Source organism: Elephas maximus, chromosome 6 (assembly GCF_024166365.1).
Source record: "Elephas maximus indicus isolate mEleMax1 chromosome 6, mEleMax1 primary haplotype, whole genome shotgun sequence".
Taxonomy (NCBI): Eukaryota; Metazoa; Chordata; class Mammalia; order Proboscidea; family Elephantidae; genus Elephas; species Elephas maximus.
The window spans coordinates 100,864,694-100,882,698 of NC_064824.1; the positions used below are offsets into that span (position 1 = coordinate 100,864,694).

At 47.3% G+C, this 18,005-nt stretch overlaps 1 protein-coding gene and 1 long non-coding RNA gene across 2 annotated transcripts in view; one reads left to right on the forward strand and one right to left on the reverse strand.

Moving 5' to 3' along the window:
• The window catches only part of LOC126078450 (uncharacterized), a 38,030-nt gene extending 33,149 nt beyond the window's left edge, over nucleotides 1–4,881 (reverse strand). The window contains exon 1 of the long non-coding RNA XR_007518041.1: nucleotides 4,793–4,881. This is a non-coding gene — a long non-coding RNA (uncharacterized LOC126078450). The remainder of the gene's footprint in view (nucleotides 1–4,792) is intronic.
• A 7,900-nt stretch (nucleotides 4,882–12,781) lies between these two features.
• On the forward strand, nucleotides 12,782–17,117 carry FZD7 (frizzled class receptor 7). Its single transcript, XM_049887865.1, has one exon. The coding sequence runs from the start codon at nucleotides 13,176–13,178 to the stop codon at nucleotides 14,892–14,894; it is 1,719 nt and encodes a 572-aa protein (XP_049743822.1). The 5' UTR covers nucleotides 12,782–13,175; the 3' UTR covers nucleotides 14,895–17,117.
• Nucleotides 17,118–18,005: the final 888 nt, after the last annotated feature.

Sequence of the window (18,005 nt, forward strand, 5' to 3'; positions counted from 1 at the left end):
ATTTCCGTGACAACTTATAAACAAAATAACTGGTGATTGAGGCAGGAATTAAAGGCAAGGAGAGATTCTTAACGTTAATATTAATGAGAGAGTTACCAAAGAAATAAAGGGCTTCTCTGTTTCCCTCCCAGAGGCTTCTGATAGCCAGTAGTCTAATAAAAGTTGCTTTTACCAGCTTCACACTTTCAAAGCCAAAATTAACACCATACAACGGAAAGTCCCACTCCCAAATCAATTCAGATGGTTAAGACCCTAGCCAGGGAGGGAATTGGACTTACTAAAAGGAAATCTCAAATCCCTCTCCAGCCTCAACCAGGCTCACCGAGCCCTCTCTTAACTACCTCTTCAATCCACCACCTCCCTTTGGAGACCCCCCCCACCAGGTTAAGCCGACCAGGCTCCTCCCTCATGTGAAATCTTTCTCAAATTAAATCACAAAGAGGGGCAGTCCGTCTGCAATGATCTGTGTTTATTTAGTAAATCGGTTGATTGCCCTCATTTGTGGAGATTAAGGGTTAATTTCCCAATGCAAAGAGAACGGATTTGTCAAAGGGCAGCACAGCCCCAGATAATTAAGAGGAGAAAACAAAACTCAAATGCCTCCCTCCCACCCCTATCCCGACCCCTTCCCTTCCATTTTGGCCTTTCGGTGGCCTCTTGGCAAGGTAACCACAGGCCCCGGCTTCCCTGAGTTCTGACCCAGGGGAGGGAGGATTTGGTAAACAAAGGCTTAGGAATTCTTTAGACCCCTTTAAGCTGACATCTGGCAAATTCGAGATCACGTAACAGTTTCTCTCTCCCTGCTCTCCTGGCTTTGAAAGGCAAATGTTTTGAGGTTTGTGCTCTCTCCCATTCACAGAGTTTTTAATCAAGTGGAGTCAAACCACTTTGTCTACACCTTAATTGAAGAGCCCTACTCTTTTTTTTTTTTTACTCTAGAGCCTAAAGTACCATTTATAATAATAGGGAGGGCGCAGGGGAGGGGTGAGGAGGAAGGGGACTAAATGGAAATGTGAAAGGGAAGAAAGCAGGGCTTCAAAACAGGTTCATTCCGGTTCGAACCTCCCCACCCCCCTCCCCCGCCACCACCACCACTACCACCCCCCCACCCCCCCCCCACTGAGAATTTGCATTTCTAACAAGTTCCCAGGTATGCTGGTTAGGGACCTGTTCTGAGAACCACCACAAGAGCAGTGGTTCTCAAAATTTATCAGACATAAGAATCACCTGGGAATCTTGCTAAATTATAGATTCTGATTCAGTATAGCTGGGGTGGAAAGGCAGATTCTCAATAGGGGTACAAACTGGTTAGAGGCTCTGGGAGAAAGGGGGTGGACAAGTGGCCCTTAAGGGAACACTCAGGGTAACATGTACCCTGGCCTTATCAGCACATGTTGGGCACAGACTGCGAGCCCCAGAGCCTCAATGGGGCAGCTGGGAAGCCAGGACTCAGGACCTGGGGACTGACCAGCTCGGCTTTGTGGGTGACGTGCACATAAAACATGAAGAAGCCCTGGTTGAATGAGGAACCCCCAGATAGAGCCATAGGCTATCAGAACTGGGCCAGATCACAAGGTCCAGCTTCCTTGTCTTAACAGATGAAGACACTGAGGCCCAGAGAGGTTAACGGTCTGACTCGAGGCCACAGGGTGTGTGGCTGGATGAACACCCACAAACTCTTCTAAGTTTCCTGGCTGTAACTGAAGCCTTTTTCTCTGTATGATCCTCTAGAGGGAGAAACGTACCACATCCATCGCAAAACAAAATTTCATACACTTGGGAAGGCAGTTAAATGACATCATGTATTTTTCCCAGTGAAACAAAAACTTTCACCTTGTTTTCTTATCAGCTATTTTGGATCCTGGCTATGCATTAGACTTGCTTGGGGAGCATTTAAATAGATACTTCGGGGGTGGCTCCCAGGAAGTAGGCTTTTTTTTTTTATTAAGCCCCCACCACTACCTCCTCTTTGAGAATCACTTAAACTCCCTTCTGTTACTCTTTATACTCATTCCTTCGTGCCACGTAATTTATAGTTCTTGCACCTCAAGTCTGTGTTCAGCGTAAAAAACAACAGCCCAAATGTGAAAACAACTTATGTGTCTATCAACAGATGAATGGATAAGCAAAATGTGGTGTATACGCACAACGGAGGGAGTCCTGATGGCGCAGTGGTCGAGCACTTGGTTTCTAACTGAAAGGTCTGTGGTTTGAACCCACTAGCTGCTCCACAGTAGATGATAGCCTTGGAGACCCTATGGGGCAGTTCTACTCTTTTTTTTTTTTAATAATATTTTATTGAGTTTTTGGTGAAAGTTTACACAGCAGTTAGGTTCCCACTTGACAATTTCCACACAAATTGTTCAGTGACATTAGTTACATTTATAACAATGTATCGTATCACAACACTTCACAATTTCAAAATTCAGTTTATTCCTTTTCCCGTGCTCCAATTTCCCTACCCCCTATCTTTTCTTCTTTGCTTTTGAGTAATTGTCGATCTTTTGGTCTCTTACTGAGGTTTGGAAGTAGGGCAAGGTGGGGCAGTTCTACTCTGTTCTACAGGGTCACTACGAGTCAGAATCAATTTGACTGCAGTGGGTTTGGTTTGAGTTTGTACACAATGGAATATTATTCACCCATAAAGAGAAATGAAGTTCTGAAGCATGCTGCAACATGGATGAACCTTGAAAACATTAAGCTAAATGAAATAAGCCACGAAGTAAAAAATATTGTATGCTTTCATTTATACATGGTATCTAGGACTGGCAAATCAGAGAGACAGAAAGTAGAGTAATGGTTACCAGGGACTGGAGAGAGAAGAGAATGGGGAGTTATTGTTGTTTTGAGAGTTGTTGTTTAACGGGTACAAAGTTTCTGTTTGAGAGGATCAAAAAGTTCTAGAAATAGTAGTGATGGTTTTGCAACATTGTGATTGGACACTACCAAACGCCACTTAAAAACGGTTAAAATGATCAATTTTATGCTGTGTATAAAATTTATGCTGTGTATTTTACCACCAGAACAAAAAAATTATTTTGAAGAAAATAGCAGTGCATTGTTGACACATGTTTAGCTGTGAGTTACCATGACCCCAGCCTTTTATTCCCTGGTTAATCTTTCACCATTCTGCATCTCTGCAATTTATAGTTTTTATTTTCACTGAACTTCAGCTGACTGATGAATTTGCACAATTTGATTCAACAAATGCTTTTTAAATGTACCCAAAGGCACCTTGGAAGACAGGCCTGACAATCTGCCTACAAAAAGGTCATAGCCTTGAAAACCCCATGGAACAGTTCTACTCTGCACACATGGAGTCATCATGAGTCAGAATCAATGGCAGCTGACAACAACAACCTTGTGAAAGGCAAAGGAGAAAAATAAGACATAGTTCCTACTCTCAAGGACCTTCAAATAAATAGGTGCGGGAAGGAGAAACACCAAAATAACTAAAATACAAGAGAGAATACAGTAATAGCAAAAGAGCTACAGAGCCTTCAAAGACAGATGGTAAAGAAAACTGATATCTGATGAGTGCCTGTTACATGCCAGGCACCAGGAGATAAATCGGGATTACGCTTGGCTGTGAGGCATAGGAAAACATAAATTAATGTTGGCTTAAATGAGACAGTAATTTATTTTGCTCTTACATTCGAGAAGTCCCAAAGGAGTTGATCCCAGGCTAGCATGGTGCTCCTGGGTGTTAGGAACTCAGGCTCCTTTTATCATTTGTTCTTTTCCCAAGGTCACCTCATGGTCCACAATAGCCTCTGGAGCTCCAGCCATCCGGAGGAGGGAAGGAGGACACACCTCTTCCCTTTACAACACACAACACTATTGCCGATATCCCATTGGTCAGAACTTGGATGGCCCAAAAGGAAGCTGGGAAATGGGGTCTTTATTCCAGGTGGTTATATGCTCAGCTAAAGACTGAGGGTTCTATTACTATTGAAGAAGGGGAGAACAGATACTGGGGGGCAGCTAGCAGCCTCCACACCATGCTAAGGACTTTCTGTGCTTTTGCCCACTTATTGCTCATAATAACCCAAAAGAAAGAGGTCTCCTGAGACTTTAAAGATAATTTCTATCTTGCAACACTTGTGTAATCACAGTCAACTCAATGTCACTTGCAGTCCTAGGAAGTGTATTCTCAAATCTTTTATCCAGGTCATTGAACAAGGTGACGCAGCCGCTGCAAGGCTGAGCTTTGTTAGTCAAGGATGACTTGGACTGGATGCCTCTCCCAGGCTGGTGCTGAGCCTCTGAGGTCAGCCTTCTGCAGCTGTGGGTCCCCTTACAGGAGGAAGTTAAAAGGTACCCAGGTTTTCACCCTTTTCCAGGCCCTGGCATGTGGTTAGTGAGGTTCTCTCTAGTTGATAAGAACAGACAGGCAGTCAGACAGCTTCATTAATGGGGGTGGTCAGATTCCCAAGGAAGGAAGCAAGCCAGGAAATAGTTCTCGTGACCCAAGAACAGACAGGCAGTCAGACAGCTTCATTAATGGGGGTGGTCAGATTCCCAAGGAAGGAAGTGAGAAAGTAGTTCTTGTGACCTGGACTTTCTGTCTTTTCCTTTTGAAACAGTATCTCCTTCCTTCCTTCCTTAATGCCTTTCCTCCTTCCTTTTTTAATTCTTTCCTCCCTCCCTCCCCCTCCCTCCTTCCCTTCCTTCCTTCCTCCAATAGTGTTGCATTACAAAAGGACCCCACTACTCAGTCTTTGGAGTCCCTGGGTGGTGCAAATAGTTAGCCACACAACTACTAGCCAAAAGGTTGCCAGTTCAAACTCACCCAGAGGAACTTCAGAAGAAAGTCCTGGTGATCTCCTTCCAAAAGTCACAGCTTGAAACTCCCATGTAGCACAGTTTGACCCTGCACACATGGGGTCACCGTGAGCAGAGCTGACTCGACAGCAGCTAACAAAAACAACTTGTCTCTGCTTCTCCTGCTCCTGTTGCCACCACCTAAATGCTCCCTCTATCTGCCTCACTGCCACTCGGCTCTTGCTTCCTCAAAGCTTCTGCCGCTTCCTGGTTTCTTCTGTTCATTCCCTTCTCACCGAATGTTTCTCAGCTTCTGCCCACCCCGGGGTCTATTCAGTTTACTTCATGCCCAGACTTCCCAAGTGAAAGCATCTGACTGGGTGGCCACGCTATACCCAGGGGTATGCTGGTCAACCGGAGGTCTTACTCCAGACACCCTCAGGGCTGGGTCAGGTGCTTGCCTCTTCCTGGCTCAACCATCAGAAGTCAGGATTCACCTGCTACAGGGCACCAGGATGGCGATGTCAGCCTGAGGAAACATTGTAAACTGTGGGAGTAGCAGCTGCTACATTTCAGAATAGCCACTTTGAACTTGTTGAGACTTATAAATAAGGACCCAGCCCCAATCCAACACCACACCATGCAACCAGGCATTTATCCAACCACTTCTCTCCTCTCTGTCTCTCTTTCTCTCTGTCTCTCTCACACACACATACACACACACACCACACACACACCTCACACTCATTATTCTCCCTTCCTTTATGGTTCTCACTATTTCCATCCTTAGATCCAAAACTTAATCAAGTGGAGTGAGGACTTTATGCAAGACTAAAAAACATTCTATAAAGCATCAAGGACAGAATACTGCTTTGGAATACAAGTTTCAGTCAGTGGTTCTCAAACCTGACTAATAAAAAAGAATTACTCAGTGAGCTGTTTGTGTGTGTGTGTGTGTGTTTAATATAATTAAAATACTTCATTGAGTTTTCCATGAAGGTTTACTTGCAAATTAGGTTCCTGTTTAATAATTTCTGGACAATTTGTTCAATGACATTGGTTACATTTTTTACAGTGTGTCAATTTTCTCATTATTTCCATTCTGGTGGTTCAGTTTTCGGTAGTCTAGTTTCCCTACCCCTTTGCCTTCTTATCTTTGCTCTTGAGTAAATGTTAACTATTTGGTATCATACAGATGACCTTTTAAAGAAGCACAGTGCTCATGGATGATACTGTTTATTTTATGAGCTGATCTGTTTTTAGCTAAAAAATGGCCTCATGGAATAGTTTTGGTTCAAGGCTTAAAGAGTATCTCAGGGAAGTAGTCTTGGGGAGTGCTCCAGTCTAAACTGGTCCAGTAAGCCAGACTTTTTAAGAATTTGAGTTTTGTTCCACATTTTGCTGTCATTCTACCAGGATCCATCTATTGTGTCCCTGATCAGAACAGTCAGTAGTGGTAGCTGGGCATCATCCAGCTCTTCTAGTCTCAGGGTGGATGAGGTAGACTACTAATCCTGTGGACTAGTTTCTTCTTTGGTTTCTTTCTTTTACTCCAAATGCATACAGACCAATAGTTGTATCCTTCTGAGCTTTGAAAAATTAAATAGCCAAATCCATTGCCAGAGATTCTGATTCAGCAGGTATGAGGTAGGGCCAAATTTTTTTTTTTTTTTTTTAATGTTCCTGGTGATTCTGATGACCAGCCAGGTTTGGGACCCATTGCTCTAGGTCCTACCTTCACTCTTCTAGAAAGTTCTTTGGTCTTTCATGATTATCGTGAGTCTCTTATTCCTGCAGTTTCTCCTCCTAGCTCTCCACTAACTGTCATGGCCTACCAAGATTCTCTTATACAGAGGGCCTAATACACCACCAAAATTCTCGCTGCTCTAGTGGGCAGGAGCAGAGTACCCACATCCCCAAATCTAGATCCCCATTGATATAGTTTTGGCAATAACGATAAGTTGTCCCTTGAGAAAATTAATTGACATTTTCAAGTGGGTTTGAAACTTGTATGGGTCTAATGACCAGAGGGGAATCACAAATCTGGATTTTAAACTCCAAGTCTAAAAATCCTGGGGTTCTCTAAATTTCAGAATGGCTTTTGATCAGACATATAAAAAAGCAAAAATCAGTGATAATTACCCTGAAGAGATCAAGCAGCAATGCAGTGTGAAGTGGAAAAAAAAGTTACAAAGATCTGGGTTTTAGCCAGGCTTTGCTACTATAAAAAGGTTATACCTTGGATCTCACAGGATTGTTATGAAGTTAGAGAGATTGTACCTAAAGCACTAGGCACTTCATAAATGGTAGTAACTATATTAAAAATACAACTTTTTTAGAGAATTATATTTTACTTAGAATATTTTTTTTAATTAACTAATTTTAACAAGGTATGGTTTACATATAGTAAAGAGTTTTGGCAACTGTACACATCTGGGTAACCAACATCCTAACTGAAATATAAAAATTTCCCAGCACCCCAAATAGTTCCTTTGTACCCCTTTTCAGTCAGTATTTCCAAGAGGCAGCAACTGTTCCGATTTCTGCCATCATCCATTAGTTTTGCACATTCGTGAACTTCGTGTAAGTGGAATTACACAGTATGTGCTTTTTATGTTTGTTCTTTGGCTCAGCATAATGATTTTGAGATTCATCCATGTTCTTATATATATGAACAGTTCATTCTTTTTTTTATTACTGATAAAAATACAACTATTTTGGATGCTCAAAATAATCTGAGTAGAACAAGTTCTGTAAATCCAATGGTGTGCTAGGACCAACTCTTAAGGCTTGTGACAGATGATTGTGAGCATCTTTTCAAAATTCCAAGTTCAATGACATCACACTGACTTGAAATCAGCCATGGTGGAAGTATTTATGCTATGGAAATAAGCAAATGTACAGACCAGGGCCTTTTTTTTTTTTCCTGGAGAGCTGGTTGTTAAACATTTACCAGCACACCACTATAAAAAAAGTCATAACCTCAGCAAAGAGCCAGAGCCATGAAACATGCCTCTAACATGACCTTTTGTTTTATCCCTGTGATTTCCATCCATATAACCAAAGCAGGAGACTGCCCTCATGATTTTTTTTTTTTTTTTTTTTTGCCAATGGATAGCAAAGCATTTTGTAAATATTATCTCTCTAATCCTCACAACACCCTGGGGGAGCTAGGGAGGTTAAGGGACTTGCCTGAGGCATCACAGGAAACCTATGGAGAAAGGCAGAACTAAACAGGTCTGTACTAACCACCTCTGCAACCCTTCTTAAACATTCGTACTGTATAGACTGGAATTGAAGACATGGGTGGCAATTACCAACAGTGCTTTTACCTCATAACCCAAATACCCAAAATCTCTTCCTTCAGACTTGTGGACCAAATGTCCTGTCTTTTGAGTGGAGATTTGACTCCCCAGAATGGCCCACCCTCTTGGAGTTTTTTCTCCAAGATTGGTGATGGTCTTTTGTTAATCCACTTCCTCCACATTCTTTTCCCTCGTGTCCAATGGCATGTGTTTGAAAAACAGTTGGCCAGTGTTAGGGTTTCTCTTCTGACTCTAACAGATGCAAGTGGCATCATAATCAATCAACACTGTATTCTCATTTGTGACCTTTTCTCTGGACTCCCTAAGGGCAGAGGCTGTTTCTCTCCTGCCTGAGAAACAATGAATGAACAAGCCTTGTCTTAGGCAGCCTCTAAAATGGCTCCCAGTGATCCTAACCCTTCATGGATTTTCATACCTTAGTATAATCCCTGCTACTCCTTGGGAGTACGCCTGGTTGTTTGCTTCTAATGAATAGAATATGGCAAGAGTGACAGGATGTCACTTCCAAGACTAAGTTATGAAAAGACTATGACTTCCATTTTTCTCTCTCTCTCTTTCTACCTCTGGTAGCCCTTGTTCAGGCAGAAGCAAGGTGCCATGTTGCCAGTAGCCTTAAGAGAGGACCAAGTGGCAAGGAACTGATGTCTCTGGCTAACAGCTAGTGAGAACCCGAGGCTTGCCAACAGCCACATGAGTGAGTTTGGAAATGGATCCTCCTTCAGTCAAGCCTTGAGATAACTGCAGCCGGACCAACACCTTGACTGCAGTCTTGTGAGAGACTCTAAGCTAGAGACACAGCTAAGTGCATCCAGATTCCTGACATACAGAAACTGAGACATTAAATGTTTATTGTTTTAAGTTGCTATATTGGAGATAATTTGTTACATGGCAATAGATAACTAACACAACCCTCAACCAACAAAGGAAATGTTGTTCAAATAGATTTCGTGACTAAATCTGCTATATAAATCATCTCTGTAGGATGGAACCTATCACACCTAACATGCTTTCAGCATGGTCTATTCAATCTAGACACCTCTAACTTTCATAACACTTGAAAGTCTGTTTTAGGGATAAGAATGTTCCCATTTTTTGAATGATCTGACACCCAAACTAAAACGAACAAAACCCAATGGTAAACTGGCAACTGGAATGTCCAAGTCCTCAGTGTTATAATGTCATAAATTGTCTGGTAAAAGAGAGGCCAGAAAGGGAAGTATGTGCTGAAAGCTGCCCTTTCTGGTCTTGCATGAGTAATTCTTGCAGCTGGAGTTTCTCTACAACCACAGGATTGTGGCACCACAAACGTGGCCATTTTCAAATCTGGCCTGACATTAGAATGTAATTCAACTAGATAAACCTGGGTCTTGGCCAAAATAAGTAGCATTTAAAAAACTGGAGCCAATGACTAGCATCACTTTTCTCTGGGACTATATGACTATGGAGTGAAGAAATAAAGCCCTTTGTTGTTTTAAAGGGCAGGGACAATTGGAAGTTTTGCAGCAGACAGTTACAAAATTTTCCACCCTTTGCTCTCCAAAGAAGATACCAGTTAGTGGTTCTGGCAGTTGGATGTGGAAGGTGTTGCTTGGAAAAGAAAATTAAATTGGTCCTGGGCAGAATGTAAGTCAATGTTACTACATTTAGCCTAAAACAGGTTATTTAGCCCCCTACTTTGTATACTGATTTTGTCTGATCTACCTACTCCCTTTTATTAGCATTGTATATCAGGTAAGGCATGGAAAGCTAGCTACTGCTTCCCTCTCACCAACGGCAGATTCTCATTTTTCACAAACAGTAAATTTATGTTTTTCATAATAATTTTGGATTTTTTTTAAAACCATGCTAAAAAAAAAAATTGCCTTTGCTTCCCTGCTTTTTACACTTCACTGCTGGGACAGAGCAAGAGGACTCACATCTGTGGCACTTTCCATTTGGAACGGGTTTTCGACATCCTTATATGTAGATTGTTCTAAAAATATTTTATTCACCCCCTGTATATTTTCTTTTTTAAACGGGTCTCTTTTTTCTTTCTAAATATTATCGACATCAGGGAGCTGTCTGCCACTATATGAGTAGAAGCTTATCAACTAAACTGGTTTTAGTTGCGCTTGAGACAGTATTTTTATCCTGTCTGTTTTCATTTTGATAACAGTGGTTCTATTTCTCCCTCAATAAGCAAAGGTGACTTAGATCAGTGGCCTGATGAATAAGCATGAAAATTTGATTTCGAAAAGGAGCATATCCTGAAGCTTATAGAGAAAAGGATTTCCAAAGCCCCATCCTCTCCAGCCCCCATCACACACTTTTAATGACAAAGCAAAGCAGCAGCATTGTCTTAAACAAGTTACATAATTTCACTGCAATATCAATGTTCCCTGAGGTTAGGTAATGGGAATAACAATTTAGAAAGAAAATAAAGAGCCCTTAAAAAATACAGAGGAGGAATGAAACATGCTTAAATTAAATATCATTAATCCTTCATATTGCCTTGAGACAGATACCCCAATAGAGGGGAAAAAAATTAGCATCCCGGGTGTGAGGGGGGAAAAACTGAAGCTTTGAAGAAAAGAGAAGATGAGGACTCCCATTGAGGGCCGGAAGGCGTACGTGAGCAGTCTGACACCTTACCCCCCGCCCTACATTCGGGTTCCAGACGCAGAAACTGGAAAGGGAGTGGGAAACGAAATGGAACGCTGAAGTGAAGATTCCCTGTAAAGTGCAGTAACAAAATAAATGAAAGAAAAACAGATGAGGCCGAAATCTCCCATGGAAAGGAGCTCAACTGTCAATGTTTTTTCTTGCTGGAGAAGCGCACCAGGGGCAGCAGAGGCAGCAACTTCTGCACACACTCAACCTCAGAGCTCCAGCGCCGGGAATTGAGACTGGCTGAAGGCCAGTCAGGCGTAACGTTTTGTTTTTAAAGCCCAGGATCGCGGTGTGTGTAAGAGAGGGACTGACTCCTCCTTCCTTTCTCAACATGTCGCTTTCCTGCATGGGAATTCATGATATTCCTCGCTACGCAGAGACGAGAGAAGGCCCCGATGACTTCCGACCGACCTCGCCACGGATAGCCCGAGAGCGCGCGAGCGCCCAGCGCCTGGAGCCGGGCAAAGATTTGACCAAGAACAAAGGAACGCTTGCCAAATCAGAGAGTTACCCGAGAACGAGGATAACCCCTCTCTGTGTTTTAAAAACTCCTGAATTAGCAGATGCAGATGATCCTGCTTCTAATATGCATTACAACTTTCCTACACAAGATTCCAAGTGGAGGGTCAAATAATTGCTCTTGCAACGAAGATGGGATCCCAAATGGCCAGACGCTGCAGATCTAAGGAGAACAGGGCAGTCGAAGACGCGCTTTAAATCGTACAATGCGCCTCGGCACTCTGTCTCAGGTTACTTTTACAATCATTTCCCTCACACACTGTCTTAGTTTTCTCATAACCTCACTAGAGCCACAGCAGCAACCCAGCCCTGGGCCGTCCGGACCTGCGGGGTGGCGGGGGGCCGGGGACCCCCGGGCCCTGTCCTAGCCGAAGGGTCTGCACTTCCTCGCGCCTATGTCGGCCCCTCGGCCCGAATCCGATTTCTGCGCGGAGGCGGCCCTTCTTTTTTACAACCGGTGGATTCCGGGGGTGAGCGGAGATTGTGGCCTCACGTGATCTGCTTGAGAAGATCTAGGAGAGAAGAGCGCTCCGCAAGGCGCACCACTTCTCGCCCGGTACCAAACCCCACATCTAAGACATCGGCCAGCCAGCCAGCCCCCCAGCCAAAGCCAGCATGTTTCCGCCGGGCGGCAAACGTGACTCCGAGTCGCGTCTCTCTCTGAGGCGCTGCGCTATTCTCTGCTTCTCCCCTCAGAGGCCCTTCGCGGAGGCGCCCTTCGGCTCAGGAACGCGTATTTTAGTGTACCCGGAAGAGGAACAAATCTTTCAAGTAAATTCCCTTCCTGGTGCGTTTTTTTCCCTCCAGAGTGAATTCAGGGTAAAAGTTTTTCCTAACTTTTTCCTCCCAGCCCCCGCTCCTTCCCTCAGGAATCCGCCCAAAGCGCTGCAGACACCGCCTCCCACGTTCTCTCTCCCGCCCCTTCCGAATTCCACCCAATCCGAAGGCGGCTGCAGAGAAAACAAAGGCTGCCATTGGGCCGCCCGGGGACTCGAGGGCCCGCCCCCGGAGCGGTTTGTGAATGGGGGGAGGGGAGGGGGAGGGGGAGGGGCGGGGCGGGGCGGGGCGGGGCGGCCCGAGAGCCTGCGAGCTGCCGGCGCTTCTTCAGCCGAGTTGCGCGGCTCTGAGGCGTTACTCGGCGCTCCCCCCGGCGGGCGGCGGGCGGCGGGCGGCTGGCGGCGGCGGCCGGACCAGGGCTGCGCGGGGCTGAAGAGGCCGGGCCAGGCCGCGGGCGCGGGGGTCTCGCGGCTTCGGACGCAGTGTATCAGGATTTCCAAGAAGAAGTTGCTGAGCGCGTGGCTCCGAGGCGCCGATCGAGCGAGAATCGGCCGTTTACGGCTGAAACTTGGGGCTGAAGACCGAGCAGAGTGGAGAAGGAGGCGAAAGAGGGGGCGGCGGCGAGCGGAGCCTCGAGGCGAGGAGGCGGAGCAGCAGCGCCGAGGCGGCGGCCCCCCGGAGCAGGCGGCGGCGCCGGGCTTTCGCCTGGCGGGGACGGACGTGGTGTGGGGAGCGCGCGCGTCTGTGCGCTGGGGGCGAGAGACTTGGGCAAACTTTGAGGGGTAACCGGAGACGCTTGTTGCTCCTCGCCACACAGAAAGCCGCACCGTTGCGTCTCGGCGGGGAGGGGAAGGCAGCCCCTCTCGGCGCCCTCGGCCCAGGCGGACGAGTTTGGGGCCCGGGCGGCCGGGCGAGTGCTGGGCGGAGACGGCTGCGACTCCCCCGCGGCCGGCGGCCTCGCCCCCGCGGCGCGGGCACCCCGGCGGCAGCGCCCTTGTCTCCGCGCCGCCTACGGCCCGGCCCCGGCGCCGGGAGGATTCTCATGCGCCGGGCTCGGCGTCGCCTCCTCGGATCCAAGACTCTCCCGGCCGCCTCGTCGCGTTTCTCCCACTGAGAGCGCAGCTGCATCCGCGGCCGGCGATGCGGGGCCCCGGCGCGGCCGCGTCGCGCTCGCCCCTGGGCCTACGCGCCCTGGTGCTGGCGCTGCTGGGCGCGCTGCCCGCGGGCGCCGGGGCGCAGCCGTACCACGGCGAGAAGGGCATCTCGGTGCCAGACCATGGCTTCTGCCAGCCCATCTCCATCCCGCTGTGCACGGACATCGCCTACAACCAGACCATCCTACCCAACCTGCTGGGCCACACGAACCAAGAGGACGCGGGCCTCGAGGTGCACCAATTCTACCCGCTAGTGAAGGTGCAGTGCTCGCCCGAGCTGCGCTTCTTCCTGTGCTCCATGTACGCGCCCGTGTGCACTGTCCTCGAGCAGGCCATCCCGCCGTGCCGTTCTCTGTGTGAGCGCGCCCGCCAGGGTTGCGAGGCGCTCATGAACAAATTCGGCTTCCAGTGGCCGGAGCGGCTGCGCTGCGAGAACTTCCCGGTGCACGGCGCGGGCGAGATCTGCGTGGGCCAGAACACGTCGGACGGCTCCGGGGGCCCCGGCCCCACGGCCTACCCCACCGCGCCCTACCTGCCTGACTTGCCTTTCACCGCGCTGCCCCCGGGGGCCGCAGACGGTAGGGGCCGCTCCACCTTCCCCTTCTCGTGCCCTCGCCAGCTCAAAGTGCCTCCCTACCTGGGCTACCGCTTCTTGGGCGAGCGCGACTGTGGCGCCCCGTGCGAGCCGGGCCGCGCCAACGGCCTCATGTACTTTAAGGAGGAGGAGAGGCGTTTCGCCCGCCTCTGGGTGGGCGTGTGGTCGGTGCTGTGCTGCGCTTCGACGCTCTTCACGGTGCTTACCTACCTGGTGGACATGCGGCGCTTCAGCTATCCTGAGCGGCCCATCATCTTCCTGTCGGGCTGCTACTTCATGGTGGCCTTGGCACACGTGGCCGGCTTCCTGCTGGAGGACCGCGCCGTGTGCGTGGAGCGCTTCTCGGACGACGGCTACCGCACGGTGGCGCAGGGCACCAAGAAGGAGGGCTGCACCATCCTTTTCATGGTGCTCTACTTTTTCGGCATGGCCAGCTCCATCTGGTGGGTCATCCTGTCCCTTACCTGGTTCCTGGCGGCCGGCATGAAGTGGGGCCACGAGGCCATTGAGGCCAACTCGCAGTACTTCCACCTGGCCGCATGGGCCGTGCCCGCCGTCAAGACCATCACCATCCTGGCCATGGGCCAGGTGGATGGGGACCTGCTCAGCGGGGTGTGCTACGTTGGCCTGTCGAGCGTGGACGCGCTGCGGGGCTTCGTGCTGGCGCCCCTGTTTGTCTACCTCTTCATCGGCACGTCCTTCCTGCTGGCCGGCTTCGTGTCTCTGTTCCGCATCCGCACCATCATGAAGCACGACGGCACCAAGACCGAGAAGCTGGAGAAGCTCATGGTGCGCATCGGCGTCTTTAGCGTGCTCTACACGGTGCCTGCCACCATCGTGCTGGCCTGCTACTTTTACGAGCAGGCCTTTCGCGAGCACTGGGAGCGCACCTGGCTCCTGCAGACCTGCAAGAGCTACGCCGTGCCCTGCCCGCCCGGCCACTTCCCGCCCATGAGCCCTGACTTCACCGTCTTCATGATCAAGTACCTGATGACCATGATCGTGGGCATCACTACAGGCTTCTGGATCTGGTCGGGCAAGACCCTGCAGTCGTGGCGCCGCTTCTACCACAGACTCAGCCACAGCAGCAAGGGGGAGACTGCGGTATGAGCCCTGGCCCTTCCCCCACCCCTCCCCTCACCCCCCGAGCAGGGGAAGAGGCGCGGTAGGGACAGAACTGCTGGGTAGGGGGTTTGTGTCTGTAACCTCCTCCCCTGCCGCTGAGCAGTGACCTGGAAGAGAAAAGTCAGTTGCAGATTTGGGGCGCGGGGTGGGTTTGGAAAGGAGGCCTGGGTGCGAAGGCGGCGGGGTGGGTTTGAAAAGGAGGCCTGGGTGCGAAGGCGGGTTAGGTGAAAAGACTTCTGGCATAAAGACTTGCAGGATCCTGATGCGACGATATGACGATGTTACTCATGTAAGGTACGGGCAGCTTTGGGCCTATCGAGAAAGCTGAGAGCTGCAGAGACTGCTGCGAGGTCTTCCCCGCTTAGGGGCGGCCTTGGGCCCATGAGCGGTTCCTCCGCTGCATGGAAAGTGGCCTGTCCTCACGCCTGTGAGGCCCGGGTGAAAGGTACAGCTCTGTCTGCGGCGGTCTCTTTGTTGGGAAGACGGAGGACTCCCTGCGGTGTCCTTGTCAAGCCGTGGTCAAACCATAATCTCTTTTCACTGGGGCCAAACTGGAGCCCAGATGGGTTAATTTCCAGGGTCAGACATTACAGTCTCTCCGCTGGGCCCCCTCCCAACTGTTTTTCCTTCCCCAGCCCTTTCAAGTCTTGTAAAATCAGCATTTAGAAGTCCTGGGAGGCCTGTCTCCTAGAATCGTAACGTGGGGATGTGAAAGAAGTGATAATATTTTGAGATGAGATGGAGGAGAAAAGCAGGTATTTCTGCTACTTTTTAATTTTCTGGGGAAGGCAGGAAGAAAGAAGGGTGTTTTATTTGGTTTAATACCCTGAAGAGAAGTGATGACTTGTTGCTTTTCAAAACAGGAATGCATTTTTCCCCCTTTCTTTGTTGTAAGAGACAAAAGAGGAAACAAAAGTGTCCCGCTGTGGAAAGGCATAACTGTGAAGACAGCAACTTTTACGGGCAAAGTAGCACAAATCTGAGGTTTCCCTTTGGATGTTAATTTGGTTGAGATAAACATTCCTTTTTAAGGAAAAGTGAAGGGTAGTGTGCTTTCATACCCCCCACTAAGTCAGAGGTTCTGACTTGGCTAAAGAAAATGCAAGAGATCTTGTTATTGGGTTTTGTTTTAAATAAATTTAATTCAGAACACACGATTGGTTAAAATGGTCAAGGAAATTTCTCCCTTCATTTTTAAAAAAATTTCTATAAGCCTGTATTTAGGTTTTCTCTTTTTTCTTTCCTCCAATTTGAATCCTTCAAGATAAAAGAAAAGCATAATGTCTTCAGCCTTATAATAAAGGAAAAAAAAAAGTAAAGCAGCATTTCGTCCTGTTTTCTTAGTTCCACACATCTGTTTGTAAAACATCATGTGTACGCTTTGTGGTTGGGTGGGGAGGTGATCTGCAGAGATGGTGACGGTGAATGAAGAGGAAAGTTGGAACCATGGGCCCCATTTTTAAGGAAAGTCATTAAAGGAGGGTAAACTTCAAAGTAATTCTAGAGTTCTTTGAAATGTGCTGGATGACTTAAATTCATTCATCTTAAATCTTATACATATATATATTTTTTCTGTAATTGAACTTACTCTTTTGCATCATGGTCTAAAGCTGAGCAGAGAGTCATGGGAACTAACCTTTACTCCACCTTTGTTGCTGCCCTCCAATCGCAATGGAGGCCACACTATCATGTTTCTCTGAACAGTTTTAAAATATCAACCATAGAGGTGGTACTGTCAGGATGACAAGTTACTTTATATATATAATGTTCAGTCAAGTAGAGCTGCTTTTGATACAAAGGTTAAAATTGACGTTGTGTTTCTTAAACCTCCAAAACTGTCTCATCAGCCGGATTTTGAAAACTCCCACTACACAGGTTTTTGGCATCTTTTGTGTTGTTATGCTTAAGTGCATGTGAAAATTGTAAAATAGAGACAACTGCAGTATGTATATTTTGTAAATCTCCCGTTTTTGTAAGAAAATATATATTGTATTTATACATTTTTACTTTGGATTTTTGCCTTGTTTTGCCTTTAAAGATCTTCAGTGACGCCCCACTTTATCACATGTACAGATCACAAATAAATTTTTTTTTTTTAAATATGAAGGTGAATGTTTCTTGGGTTTGCTGTTCTTATATCTCATAAAGCCAAAGTGTTATGGAAAGAAGGTGAGAGGGACACTTGGTCGTGTCCCCCATTGAGGAAAAAAGGATGTGATATATTCTTGATGTATTAAAAAACAAAAAACCCTCGAGTTGTATATATATTTTTCCCTGCCTTTTAAAATACGGAGTGTAGTGAATACTTCGACTGTCCTAATTTTTTTGTTGTTGCTGCTTCCTGTCCGCACCCCTCCCCCTCCACCGCAGCCACCCACGCGCGCGCACACACGCCCCTAAGCATTTTCACAGTCTGGTTTGGATGACTTATTGAAGGTACAGAATAAACATTTCCTTTAGAGAGGTGTTGTCTGAGCCATGTGGAAGAAAGGCCTGGTGAACTGCTGTCATAAAAATTAAAGCCAAGAAAATCCTATGGAGCACTTCTGCTCTGAAAAACATGGGGCTGTCCCACCAGGTTTGGTTTGGTGTTTTTTTTTTTTTGACTGATCCCTGTTTTTACTGCCATTAGGAAATGAAGTCCATGTTAGTAAGAGGACTAGAAGATATTTTTGTTATTTTCTGGTGATGTTTTCTTTGGGAAGAATTTAGTGAGTTGTTTTTGTTTTTAACTGATTGGTGTGTTTGTATTACCTTATCTAAATTGTTACATTAAGTGCTTTGGGTTCAGGTAGCAGAAAAGTCAGTAGATGCTTCCAGATGGTAGCAGAGGACTTGCCTGCAGAGGCTTCTCAGCTGAAGGCTTCACTCCACCGTTCTAGGTAAACTGAACCAGAGGTCAAGTGACTCCCCGAGGTGGCAGTGACTCAGCAGCTCCTGCAGGAATAGACTCCATGCCTGACAGGGGGATGGCCTCAGAAGCCACTGGAGCTATTCTTTCCTCTCATAGGAGAGGCTAACTTTGGAATCAGATGTGACAGAGACGCCTTCGCCATCCAGACAATTTGATATTCAGCAGTCCCTCAGGGAAATGAC